At 46.9% G+C, this 13753-nt stretch overlaps 1 protein-coding gene and 1 long non-coding RNA gene across 3 annotated transcripts in view; one reads left to right on the top strand and one right to left on the bottom strand.

Moving 5' to 3' along the window:
- Nucleotides 1–13753, top strand: part of LOC126539138 (uncharacterized) — a 72753-nt gene that overhangs the window by 44554 nt on the left and 14446 nt on the right. The window contains exons 3-10 of one of the 2 annotated variants that reach the window (XM_055075204.2): nucleotides 2344–2464; nucleotides 2566–2759; nucleotides 4157–4308; nucleotides 6931–7075; nucleotides 8105–8181; nucleotides 10505–10727; nucleotides 11851–12162; nucleotides 13476–13682. In XM_055075204.2, coding sequence (XP_054931179.2) covers nucleotides 2344–2464; nucleotides 2566–2759; nucleotides 4157–4308; nucleotides 6931–7075; nucleotides 8105–8181; nucleotides 10505–10727; nucleotides 11851–12162; nucleotides 13476–13682 — 1431 coding nt within the window. Of the gene's footprint in view, nucleotides 1–2343; nucleotides 2465–2565; nucleotides 2760–4156; nucleotides 4309–6930; nucleotides 7076–8095; nucleotides 8182–10504; nucleotides 10728–11850; nucleotides 12163–13475; nucleotides 13683–13753 lie in introns of both variants that reach the window. The other variant, XM_055075203.2, reaches the window with a different exon arrangement.
- Nucleotides 1–13753, bottom strand: part of LOC129386879 (uncharacterized) — a 243197-nt gene that overhangs the window by 221191 nt on the left and 8253 nt on the right. The gene's annotated exons all lie outside the window — the stretch shown is intronic.

Genomic DNA, 13753 nt, shown 5'->3' with positions numbered 1-13753 from the left:
ACTGCAGGAGAAGGATCACGACCGGCACACCGGTTATGCAATCCGATTTAATGCGATCCAATTCGATTAGCGTCTTTGTGGTAGGCAGCCATCTTGCTTGTGGTGGCTGGTCATGGTTTTTGTGAAAGAGGCTGAGCAAGCACAATTTTTTTTTTTTTTTGCACTCTGTGTGCATTAAAAAAAATGTCCGGTGGTCGTTTAAGACAGTGTTTCGCTTCCAAATTGTCGGGCATGATAGTGCTTTAATCCTTGCATATGGTTTATCTGCTCTTTGAAGGCTCGTGAAACCCTCTAATTTTGCCCACGAGAGCTGCTACGGACCTTGTAAATTTTTATAAATCTTTATTTGAAAGTAGCTGTAGGAGTTAATATTTAGGAAACACGACACAACGCTCTCCGATAATTGAAAGGTACATGGTAATCACAAATTGCGCAGCATAGTTGGCCAAGGTGACGACTTCGCAATTTCTCCGAATGACCTCGCTGCTTTGGGCTTGAGAAGACATTGCGGCAAAGCCATCCGTGAGGTAGAATGCTTGTTGGTCGCTCCAGGAATCACCCTTCTTTCGATAAGATCACGCATTCGGCGACTGGAAACAATGAGCACAATTCAACGAACGCCGATATTGATCGAAGGCTCAAGCTTGTCAAGGCGCTTTGTCAGCAATCCGTATCGAATAAAACCTGTATTTTCAAGAGGAAGCGCCTTTTGTTGCTCTTGTTTGCCATACAGGCGGCGTCTCCCATCAGCTGATCGTCATGTGTTGGTAGCTGTTATGTGTGAGCGTTGAGTGCTGCTTGTAACAATGCCGATCAGTGCGAACGATTTTTTTTTCTATGATATGTTAGGCCATCGACGGCGGCTTGCATGTGGGTCGGTGACCGTTAACGCGTGAGCACAATGGAAGCGGCGGTTGCGACAAATGTCCTTAGGGAGCACAAGTGTTTGTGTGATTGATTTACTGACAGAGTTCCACGTCGCAAAATAACTCGGGATATGACGGACACCAGTGCGCAAGCCTGCGATTTACTTTTAATGCTTGGGCTTTTTTTTTTTAACGCCCACACAACGCTTCGAAGATGAGCTAAGTACGCGAAAGTATGCGAACGTTACCCAACAATTTGGGCCACTGGCTATATGCAATTGGGCATCTAGCACTGCGTGTGTGTCCGAACGGACAACCTGGACCATTGTGCACGTGCAGATGGCCGCGTGAACATTCTTGGACAGCACGAAAAATAACCCGTAACGGGTTTGTCCCATTCGTTGGCTCCCCGAAGAGAGGAGCACAAGAGGCAAGAAGTGAAGTCTGCAAGAAAGAAGATTCAAGCAGTCCGCTACAGGGAAGGGAAGAAGTCGGCAACAAAAGTAAAGGGAACAAAATGGGACCCTAGCGCGATGCACGGATTAAGGAAGGCATAGGAGAGGCCCCGGCCAGCCCGGATGAGCTTGAGAGTGTGTGGCGGAAGTCACGCGTTGTTTTTCGCAAAGGAGCACTGGGACTGGGGAGCCAACCATCCGCGCTGCCAAGCAACCGCGCTCCTTAAGCTCTCGCTGTTGCTGTCGGCCTCCGAGAAGTAATATTAGTCGTATACTTCATCGCGCTGTGGAAAAACACAGAAGCGCGTCAGCTTCACGAAAGCTGTTACAGAAGTTACGTCAGCAGCGCACACTTCCGGTGGCTCGTCACAACGTAAGTTCAAAGCTCGCGCCCATTTTCTCCGGCAAGCTGAATGGAGATGCAAATGCAGATGGCACACACGAAGATGGCTGCCTTTCCGGCGTGAAAAACGTGACGTCAGGGCCTCTCCTGTTTTTTTTTTCTTTCCTCCATGGCGTGGAGGAGGGGGGCAGAGAGTGAGAGAGAGAGGAGTGTCACACGGCTGTTGTCGCACTTATAGTTTGATGCGAGCTATTTTTGTACACAAATTTTGGCGGGACGGCACAGGTCCGGTGTGCTCCGCGGCAAAACGCATAGCCCCTCAGCCACAGCTGCGGGCCTAAACTTTGCATTCATCGGCAATGTTCCTTCCAGATTAAGGTTCACCTGAGAAGCTCCTATCCAAGTACATTGGAAAGGAGAAATCGTTTTGCTCGGAAACTATGGCACTGAATTTGGTACGTTTGTATATAAAAAAAGGAAAAAAAAGATCAGTTTCAGCCAAGGTGAAGCATTAAAAGTGATAGAAAAGTTTAGCGCTGCACTGAAGGCGCCTCAGAACGCTAACGTGATGACATCGATATATATATATATATATATATATATATATATATATATATATATATATATATATATATATGTGTAAGAGTAAGCACGAAATCAATTGTGTTGGACATTGCAGACTTTCCGCAGATGCCTCCTGCCCCTACGTGCTCGGGAGACAAGTTTGAAACATTCCAGTGTACCTGGGAGACTCCGGACAACCGGGTCGAGACACGGTACGCCGTCAGCCTGCGAGTTGGGTAAACATTCTTTTCTGCTGTACGTTAAGAAGTTTGAAAGGCACGTCACGAACATAGGACGAGAAACGGTCTTTCTTAATTTTTTTCTGGTTTACCAACAGGCCGACAACAGTGTTCAGCCGCATCGAGTGTAACAAAACCGTGGGCATCGAGCCCCGAAATTTAACATGTCAGCTGAAGACATCTGGAAGGCTCATCTACCGGATCGAAGAAGAGGTCCTCCGCTTCGAGGTCGTAGGAAGCAACATGTTTGGCGCTAAGCAATGGGAATACGTTGTGGACCACTTCGCCAATGGTGGGTCTCATTGTTTGGTTGTCTGCTAACCGTTGCAACGGGATGTGAAATGTGTCGTATACACGTGTGGAAGATCCAGCCGTGTGTTTACATTTTCAGCTAATATCTTGCGAACGGCGAAAAAAAAAAACGCTGCTTGCTTGATCACATGACACGGGCTTACGATAGCACGACCCCGAAGGTACACAAGGAGTCAATTCTTGGAGTTTGTTCAGATAAACGTAATTTCCGTGCCTAAACAATATTTCAACAGTTTTAGTACCACGTGACGCTTCGTAGCCTTCACTTTTCCTTCTTTTTCATCCTGGATTGCCGCGGCATGTGGAGTTGCATTTGAAATGTAATAAACATTCTTTTGTTGTGGTAGATGATAGCGCAGCGTAACGTCTCAAACAAAAAGTATGAATATTTACCGAAACCGTTGGCAAAATATAGACGAAACGCATGACATATAGTGGAGCTTGCATTCGTAGCTTAATCTTATATCAGAATAGTTTAGCTTATCTTTATTGGCTTAATGCTAAAAGAAAAGGTAAAAGCCGATGTCCAAAAAAAGTAGACCTTTGGACGCAGGATAGACTGTCTGTGATGCTATGGAGACTTTTACCGGCTTTGTAGCGATCTCTGAATCCCTTGAAAAACCCGTGACTGTGAAAATGCCATACTCAGGATTGGAAATCCTGAAATGTCGCGAAGCGATAAAGAAATATTGAATTTTGCTTTCTACTAAGCTTATTGAATTTAATTTGTGCGGTTGACCACGAGAGAGAGAGAAAGAGAGAGGAGGGATGGGGAGGAAGGAAGGCAGAGATGTTAACCAGAGGCGAATTTCCGTTTCCCTACCCTGTACTTGAGTGGGGGATATAGGGGTTGTAAAGACGGCAAAGAGCGAGAGGAGAAAAAAAAGGAACAAGAAAAAAATAAGCGAAAAAAGGAAGAACAAAAAGTGAGACAGGTAACAGAAAAGGTTTTCCAATCACAGGCGGCAAGTCAATTCAGTCAGATTAGCATCTTGACTATAGAGCCATCTTTCTTATGGTGGCTTGTGTTGGTTTATGCGATAGAGACTTCAGAAAGTAGCATCTTATTTCAATATTCCGTGTGCTATAAAAACAACGTTTGCTTGTTTTTTTTTTTTTAAGGAACAGTGTTTCGTAGTGGAACTGTCGGGCATCACAGTGCTTTTATTTTTTAAGCTGCTTCCTCAGGGCCTTGAATTTTTTTTTAATCTTGAATTTTCTATACTAAATGCTACGAAACCGGCATTAAGTAAAATATGGCTACAAATTTTTCATAAAACATAATATTTTTTTGTGAACTTGAGTTAAGATAAATGTACATGACTGCGTGGCGTCTATAAAAGCGCCTTTTCTTCATTTTTTTTTTTTTTTTTCCAGTGGTGCTCGAACCCCCGAAGCGCGTGTATTGCAATGCCATGGCGTTCAATGCCAGCGTGAACTGGACGAGTTTGCCTCGTATATCGACGTTTCCCGACGTCGTGTATGAAGTGAGCGTAAAACAGGACAACGGCGAAGACATCTTGATATCGGTAAGCTGTATAGATGCCGCAGCCGCGGAATTTAGCTTCTCGCTTCGTCTTTTGGAGTTGCGCGTCTTAACCTACAAGTGTGAGAGCGTCGGCAGTCCACGTGCTTGAACTGGGAGGACAACTCAGTTATACATTACCTTAGATTTGTTACGGCCTTGTCACCGTGGCTACCGATTAACTTCTATAGCAGCGGTGAGGCACGTCTTCTATCATTGCCACACTCGCTTCTCGGACATACGGCACTCAGCAAAGTTATGAAAGTTAGACTCATACCTCAATTTGTTGCCAAATTTGGTCTCGAAAAGCCGGTGCTGGCATCACCGGCAATGGGGAGCCTCTGCGTGTTCGGTATTTAGGTAAACGCAACGGCGTTTGCGAAATGGCGGGCTAATGGACGCTGGGAGCGACACCTCGTGACGATTCGACTAACCACAATGCCTTGCAGACACGTTTTCGTGCTTCATCAGTATTCTTGTAAAAAAAAAAAAACAATTTATCAGTCATTGCGTTCCCGATTACGCCGCTGCCAGAACTGTGCAATGAGAACGAAGTACCTGCAATAACAGCTCCGTCTTTGGCTGAGCTCTGCGTGTCCAGGTGGCGCCACCAACGCTGCCACTCACGTTTACGCTCCTCCGGTAACCCGCTAACGGAGAGATGTTTGCGGGTTCATAATTGGATATTCATAACTTCAATGAAGTTTTTGGAAGTGGCGCCATGAGAGCCCTGGCAGTTCCAGCGCTTGAAGATAGTTGCACCGCAGGTCTTCTTCTTTCTTTCTTTATTTTTTGTGTGTGTGTAGTTCTCCGCACACCCTTCACACACCACTGGGCCTGTATACAGATGGCCTTCACGCGCCCAAGCTCTAGGCAGCTGAGGTGCCGAAGTGGTTTTGGATTAATTTGGCGACCTGTATTACAAAAGTGGCCGACCTTGATATATCAGGGGATGGAGTCACACTTAAATGTAACCTTGACACAGCGTGTACTACCAAGGTGGCCCATGGGCACGATGTCAACTCGTTCACTACCAGGTTTTATAACTATTGTGAAATCCGCGTTCAGTATATCCATGCAGAATATCATAGACGACGCCGTGTGTGGTGGTACTGTCTGCAGGTGTATACTACACCGCAATTTGACGTTACTCAGCTGCGTTATATGACGCAGTGTGCCCAGCGCGCTCCTGTTGATAACATCAATGGCCTGAATCTTTCTTCTCGTGTTGAATGTCGCATACTTAATTTCATTGTGAGCCATATTTTCTAAGTATAAATATAGAGCGTGCCTATTCAGGAAACGCGGAGTGCTCGCTGAATTCTCTGGCAAGAGCGAGATGGTATGCGGCGAGAAAGATGGTATGCGGCTAGCACCGAGTCACGGGCTTCAGACTGGACACACTCGATGCCCAAAAGCGTTGGTGCCATTTTTGGAGGCTACCGGACAGAGCGACCGTCTGTGATAAAGAGCAGGGAACTGTTATTGTTTCGGCGATATCCACAGCGGACTTTCTCGTCTTCATTTAATCTTTCCCTCCCCGTTTCTCTTCCCCCATTACCGGGTAGCCAACCGGGCTCAGCCCTCGTTAACATCCCTGCCTTTCATTTGTCCCCCCCCCCTCTCTCTCTCTCTCTCTCTCTCTCTCTCTCTCTCTGGATGGCGAAGGTACCTAAGATTCAAGACGGTAAAGTATGAATAACTAAAAAAGAATCCGAGGACTCCTAAGCACTTCTTATGAGCTGTGAATGCGAAAGCATTAATGTCCACACGAACGCCGCTGAGCGTTCCTTCGAGTTTTGAGCTGCGAGTAACGTTTTCGAGTTTTGACTGCGAGGTATGTCATCGGGTACTGCGATTAAATTGGTGCGGGTTGTCTTCTTTGTATAAGTCCTGGAACGCGGGCGATCTGCTTTAACAAAATAATAAAGGTTGAACTGAAGCCCCCATTACCTGAAAACTACAACCGCTTGGTGATGGACAAGAAGATTGCAAAGACACTGCTGTGGTTCATGCTCGTGCAGGATACAGAGCTGGAAACATTTAACTTTCTTTGATTCTGTATGCCTTGTGGCAAACCCTCCCCTGTAATGAAACGAAAAAAAAAAAAGAAAAAGAAGTACGCTGCACTCGTTTTTTGGGGTATTGCGATTGCAGGAAGGGAGTGAAAATTGAGTTCTCTGCATTGTCAAAATCCGCCATATTATCAAATATCGCCTATAGTCAAACGTGGCTATATTATCGGCTATTATTGCCTCAGGGGGGCTATACTACGACCTCTCTGGTTGCCTCAGAACGCCGCCACTGCAGAATTTGGCAACATGGCGAAATCGAAAACGTCCAGAATGGCACCTCGAGCCAGGGTATGACGTCAAGGCGCATCCACTACTTTTTATAGATGTTCCAACAGAAACTGATTCGTAGGAACAGGTACTGTGCACTTTAGAGGAAATCACTTAAGCCGCTGTGGCGCTCGCCAGTATTTTTATAGGGTTTGGATGATTCGAACCTTCACTTACAAAACGCACGAAAAACTACTGGTCGGGAAGATCAGATAAATGCGCCTATAAAGGCTTCAAGAACGACGCGCCACAAAAGACGTTTGACCAACTTTTCTTTCCAACAGGTTCAAAACAGGCACGCTACCACTGTCGAGGAGCTCATACCGAACACGCGGTATGAGTTCTCAGTGAGGGTCAAGTTCGCTAAGGCCACTGACAAAGTATGGAGCCCTTTCAGCCACAGTCGCTACTGCAAGACCGACAAAGCACGTAAGTCCTGTCAGCTAAACTGAATTCTGGGCTTTCACGTGCCAAAACCACGACTCGATTATGATGCACGCCGTAGTGGGGGACACCGGATGAATTTCGACCACGAGGGAATCTTTAACGCATCCCCAATGCACGCGACCGCGGGGTTTTTTGCATTTCGCCCCCATCGAAGTGCGGCCGCCGCGGCAGGGATTTGATCCCACGACCTCGTGCCCAGCAGCGCGACGCCACAGCCGCTAAGCCAGCCCGGCCGGTTAAGTCCTGCCGGCTAATAAGTGCAGACGGCACACCAGGCGCCACAAAAGCGGCATAAAGGTTATGAAATGCGGCACCGCTTATTAACTATAATTCTCATTCACCCCAAAGGCACCGGGGGTCATAAATGATCCCACATCTTATTCTTAACCATAATCCATTATAATTTTGCCCTAATTCTGAACCCTACCCCTGGATCTTGTGGGCTGACTGATGCCATCGGCAGGCTATCTTAATTTGATATCGTTAATCTGGGAGGCATTAACAAAAAGGGAACTGAAACGTGAGCAAGAACTGCCCGGTCTTTATTTTCTGAAGTATTCAATTTGTGTAGCGGCCGTTTCAAGTTTAAAATGCAGCTGCGCGTTCTATACGGCCGCTTCGGGCGCCGACACAGGTTGCCCGTAGCTCGCTGCTCAGAACTCGATACATATAGGAAACTTTTAAACATCGATTAGCTCCAGAAATACACGCCGAGTTAACTGTGCCTGTCTCGACGGAAAAACCGAAACCGAAAGTGGTGCCAAATGGCGCCCGGACGACACTGCCTGTGAATACATGTGCAGAATCTCCTGCCCCATAGCTTTCGCTTCGCAGCCAGAAAAGTTGTCCGCTGGTATAGCCGCAATTATTTCACCGTGTTAACAAAGGGGAGTTTATTTCGATATTACTAAACGTAAATACGCAACATCCTGCGATTCGGTTTTCCTTTGTGCCGGAGAAGTATGCCACAATAACTAAATATTATGCGCATTTCCTGCTCAGGACCGACAGTGTTGCCCAAAGTGGCTGACAACAGCTTCATCATCCAGGACCTCGAAGACCGCCGGAAAGTTCGACTTTACTATCAGGTAACGACTTACGCTCCCTTGTTCATGCGGTTGTTTCCTTAACTCAAGAACATACAAAACTGTTGTAGTAATACAAAGAGGGCCGATTTAGATCTATCCGATCATGGTTTATAGTATGTTAAGGCAGTATTGCAATTGTTCTTCCTTTCTTGCCTGGTCATTGCTTTGGCCACCGACGTGGCCACGTTATCGCCAGAATCACCGTCACTGAGGCGGTGGACGATACCAGCAGAGTAAAATCGACGGAAAAGACTCGTTGCATTATGTCGGTTCATATTCACTGGATGAGCAAGACGCCGAATTGTCGCAAAGCGAGAACTGGTAGACACACACGTACCATCTCACTGCAAAGTCAGCTTGTTCCCTGCAATAAACGCAACACTGATTCTTCTTTAAACGCATGTTGCAATATAAGCTTCCGGCGCAGAGTTGCCAACCTACCAGCTTGCACGTTTCATTTTCTTTGAAATTTGCCAGCTTTTCGTATAAAAAGTATTCCTCCACTTTGCATATTTACGCAGAACCAAATTGCCATGTTCAATGTCTATCAGATCTATTCGGCCTCACTCAACGATGTGCTAGCCTGCTGGTTAGCTGAGATGGTAGAGTGACCGCCACGAAAAAGGCGTTAGTCCCGGGTTCAATCCCCGAAAGTACATGTGCTGTACAGGAGTGCGTTTATCTAGGACAACTAATCAAAGGGGACCCATGACCATGAGAAGGAAATTTACAGAAGAATAAATATGGCTTGTAGTATATGCCGCAGCCATTAACAAATCCTGACTGGGAGCTCACCGCTGCCATTGAAAAGAAAAGTGTACAGTCACTGCATTCTGCCGGTGCTCACATACAGGGCAGAAACTTCGAGTTTAGCAAATAAACTCGAGAACACGGACCGCGCAAACTGCAATGGAACGAAAACTATTAGGCGTAACGTCAAGAAACGGGAAGAGAGTGGTGCGGGCCAGAGATATTCCAGAGCAGAGCCGATACTCTATACAACATTAGGAGAAGAAAAAAACGGAGCTGGGCAAGCCGTATAGCGGAGGGTAGATCGCCGGTGGACCAGTAGAGTTACCGAATGGGTGCCAAGGGAAGGGAACCGATGTCGAGTACGGCAGAAAAACTAGGCGAGGTGATGAAATTGGGAAACTTCCAGGCGCAATAAGCACCTAGCGCAAGACAGGGGTAATTGGAGATCGCAGGGAGAAGCCTTCGTCCTGCAGTGGACATAAATAAAAGCTGATCATGATGATGATGCTTGAAGTACGGGTAAATATCTGGTCACTGGATGTTATCCTGATTCTCAACTGGAGAGAAATTTTATTCAAATCGTATTGTAGGTTGCCTGAGAACAGAACGTTTTTCGCATTTCGCAAGTATATTGTTAAACGTTGGTCGCGACAAGACGATCGAGTGTAGATTGTGTCACCCCACTTACAACTTTCTTGCTTCTTACCACCCTGTCAACAAGGGACCCTGTCTGAGACTTCTGAATCAACGAAGCAATCTATTATGCTGCTTTAACAAGCATAGCATCCGAGATGGGCGAGGCAGCGGATCAAATACAAATTATTCAGTTTCGCCCCAGTCGCCACGAAGAGGCAGTTTCAGGCTCAATCTCCGGCAACATGTATAAGAACGCGAAGTTTTAAAAGGAGGCTTAACCAATAAGCAGAAGTGGGGGAATATCACCTGCCACTTTTCCCATCAGCTGTAAAGTTGTGGAACAGGCTGCCAAGCGATGTTATGAATGCTAACACCAGTTCGCCACACGTGTTAAGCGAAAATTTTGGTTGTTCCCAGAAAAGTGATGTTCTGCCAAGTTGTCCCATGAAGGGCTGCACATAATGATGCCTCTGGCTTTTGAAAATGTTGTTCATAACTTGGCTGACAATGTGAACGTCGCGTGTTGCGATGTGTCGGCTGACTTTCTTGCTGAATGCTCTTTTCAATATTCTGTTTGGCCATACGTTGTTCTTTTTTTTGCTCTTATACATGCATGTATTCACTCGTGTTGTTCCGAAGACTATTGTATTAAATGAGCCTGGCGCAAGCTGGCCCACCGGGCAATGCACGTCGCAAGCGCCATCATATAGGGCCCCTGTATTGAGGGCTTCTCCCCAGATAACATTTCCCTTCTTCAATAACCTTTACACACTGTCTCTCTCTTTCTCTCTCTCTCTCCTGCATGATCAAGAAATAGGGCTCACAGTGTGCTTGAACAAATAACGTCAATGGAGAGATGCTTTCACACGCACGGCCGACTTTTCCTCCTCGCATATTTCCCTCTCCCCCGTTTTCTCACGAACTCCGCGTGCAGCGAGTGCCCAAGTTTCTGTGGAACGGCGACCACATGAGCTACGTGCTGCACTGGTGCAGCAGCAGCGGCGACTGCGGCTCGCACAGGGTGTCCGGCGAGCGCTCCTACGCGGACCTGTTCAACCTGAGCCGCGTGGAGAGCTACACGTTCCACCTGTACTCGGAGAACGAGCTGGGCCGCTCGCACGTGGGCGTCCGCGTGCTCGTGCCCAGCGCCGACCTCCGTAAGTGAAACAAACCCACCTCGCATCGCGCGAAGCGAACATAAGCGACGAGAGACGGAAACGCAGCAGTAACGTGTACAATTGAACGAACGCAGACATACCGAGCTGTTCTCTGTGTCGAACTTACTGAACCGTGTTCACGCAACATCATCTCCCCTTATTAACGAACTTGACAATCAATACATCGGGCTTGGGGAGTTCGCTGCAAAAAGCCATACAAAAGCTTGCCGGGTGCGGACCGGAGCAGGTGTACGCGATATCTCGCGAATTCAGAACGGTATTTTAACCCAGTGATGCTGAGAAACAGTTCGAGGCACTGGCAAAAATTAATTCTTACCACGCTTATAGTTTCGTTTTTCGAGATGATAAAGCCGAATATAACGTATTCGTCGCAAACGTTTGTTAGGTTTGGGAATGTTTGGGTGTGTCCAATTATTTGATGTATCGAATTTTAAGGCGTTAGCATTAGGAGTGCCAAAGCCTTTGTCAAAGTATATATATATATATATATATATATATATATATATATATATATATATATATATATATATATATATATATATTATTTCTTTTGCTTCTGGTTAAAGCTGATAGACTCGTGTCGCGTTGTATAGTCAGTATAGACCAGGAGCGCAGTCTCTTTTAAAGGCGGTCACATTTCAGCTAAAGACCCCACAACGATCGATCCGACGAAAAGTTACCCCTAACGTTATGAGACAAAAGGACAGTGCTGTTGATTATAGTGCAAAGGGCGGTTGCCGATATTCTAGTTGAGGCTAAGAGAATGGCATGTAGCTGGAGAGGACATGTAATGCGTTGGACAGATAGCCGGTGCCGCAGTTGGAGTTACAGAGTTGGCGCCAACCGAAGGGAAGTGTAATGGAAAACGTCAGAGAACTAGACGGCGGGATCAAATCAGCAAACATGCAGGCATAAGATGGGGTCAGCCGGCGCTATACAGGGCTAACTAGAGAATATCCGGAAGAGGCCTTCGTTTCGCACTGGACATTAAATAGGTTGATGACGGTGTCGGTGATTCCGGTGGCATTCGATGCAGCCGCGCTTAGACAGCGCCGAATACTCTCACGATTCTTTCTATATGCGGCGTTTCTCGCTGCCGCAGTCCTGCCACCGGTGCAACACGCCTACATCAGCGAAGGGAGAGACTCCGCGTCTCGCTTCTCTCTCGCCAAGTGGGAGAAGAGGTGGTCCGACCAGGTGCACCACTACACGCTGTTCTGGTGCAGCCAGGACGGCAAGGACGCGGAGTCCTGCGCCGGCGACGTGTCCTGGGCGACGGTGAAGTCGGCCGGAGACGTAATGACTGCGGTCGGCTGCGCGTTCGCGGGAATGTGCAGGTACGGCGTCGCTACTCGATCGGCGCGGGCCGTGTCGCCAATGGTGTGGATCGACTGCATTGTTCCTCGCAGCAAAGGTGAGACAATCGAACCAATCTTACTTGAGACGCGCAATTGCGCTAGCAATTCGATTCGTGGATCCTTCTAGATGCACGTTTAAAACGACCCATCTGCCATCCAGCAAGCGCTTACCACGAAGGAGCTAGACGCGTTCTGGTGACACGAAACGTACGGCTAGCATAGAAAATGGCTGTGCTATGGCAGAAAGAACCCCTTTGCAACGTTCCTCAGGGGAGCACAAGAAAAAGAACGCGCGATCAGGAACAAAGTAACATGCGCAAACGATTGCGACAGCTATACAGATGAGGCATTATAAAACGTTTTTTTTTTAACCTAAACAGAAAGCCAACGAACCATTGAGGATTCACTAAATTGAAAGCTATGATAGTCGCTATTCTGAACAAACGAAGTGACTGTGATGATCGGCAATATGCGGCGGTCAACAAATATGCCTCCGACGGATGATGCTGCGGCGTCAGTGGTGCGCTGTTTCAGTTTTTCAACGTAACAACCGGCAAGCTAATAAAGATGGCCGTATTGGCGTTAGATAGGTATTGGCAGGTATTCTGATGCGCAAAATGGAAGGGTTGTCAATGCAGCACAACTTCTCATTAACATTCGCGTGGGGTAAGGAAATGCGCTTGAAGAGTAGCAAGAGTAGCTGGATGGCTTGACATTAATTTAGAGTACTAGCAATGCATACCTTAGGATCCCCAGCTGTTTCCGTGAATTCGTGTATACGAATGCAAACAACATTACTTGTGCGCTGCAATGCTTTCCAAACATCTGGGATCTCCTCGTTGAAAACCCCCAGCCCGCCTGACCTCCCCCCTTCCCCTCTCCTCCCACTCCCCCCTTCGCTCTTACAAGCACCGGAACCAACGAATGTTAGCTTTCGTGAATTCATTGTCTTGGTCTTGCCAGTCAATGACCGTGTTATTTTTGCGTTCTCCTTAGTACATTAGGCAGTGCTTGTAACAAAGTCAAAATTATTGCAATATATAGTTAATATAGTCGTTGTCTATATATATATATCGAAGAAACGTCAATTAGTTTATTTATGTGCTGTCATGTAGTAGTGACATAAATACATAAACTACTTCCAGTTTCTTCATTATTATTTTTTTTTCTGTTGATCGCCTGTTCCACTCATGATGATACTACTATCCAATCAAACCGTGTTCCGTCGAACTTTTGACTGCACCAATGTCAGAGACCTCAGCGCGTCGGTGACTTCCGTTTAGAATGCGTTCGCCAATGGGGTGAATCGTGCTCTTTATCGAAAAAAAATTTTTTTTTTCATGTCAAGGTGTCTATTTGCGTGTTCCAGAGTACCAGAACTTATTCGAAGGACGAGACGCCGTGCACTACGATGAAATCACCGACACGGCGGTGCAGCTTGCTTTCCTCACAAAGTGTTCCGGCCTCGTCTCCAGGCGAGTTGTACGTGTATGTGCCATCCAGGGTCAGGACGAGCCAGAACGAAACGAGACGTCCTTGGAAGGAGCAGCTGATACGAGCCTACACAATGGGTCAGGTACGTTATTGAGGCCTGAAATCTCGGCAATCGGTCCCGAAAAGTCCTTGCGGAGCAGTTGTAAGTCTATA

Source organism: Dermacentor andersoni, chromosome 11 (assembly GCF_023375885.2).
Source record: "Dermacentor andersoni chromosome 11, qqDerAnde1_hic_scaffold, whole genome shotgun sequence".
NCBI lineage: Eukaryota > Metazoa > Arthropoda > Arachnida > Ixodida > Ixodidae > Dermacentor > Dermacentor andersoni.
This window is presented reverse-complemented; position numbering and strand designations above follow the sequence as displayed.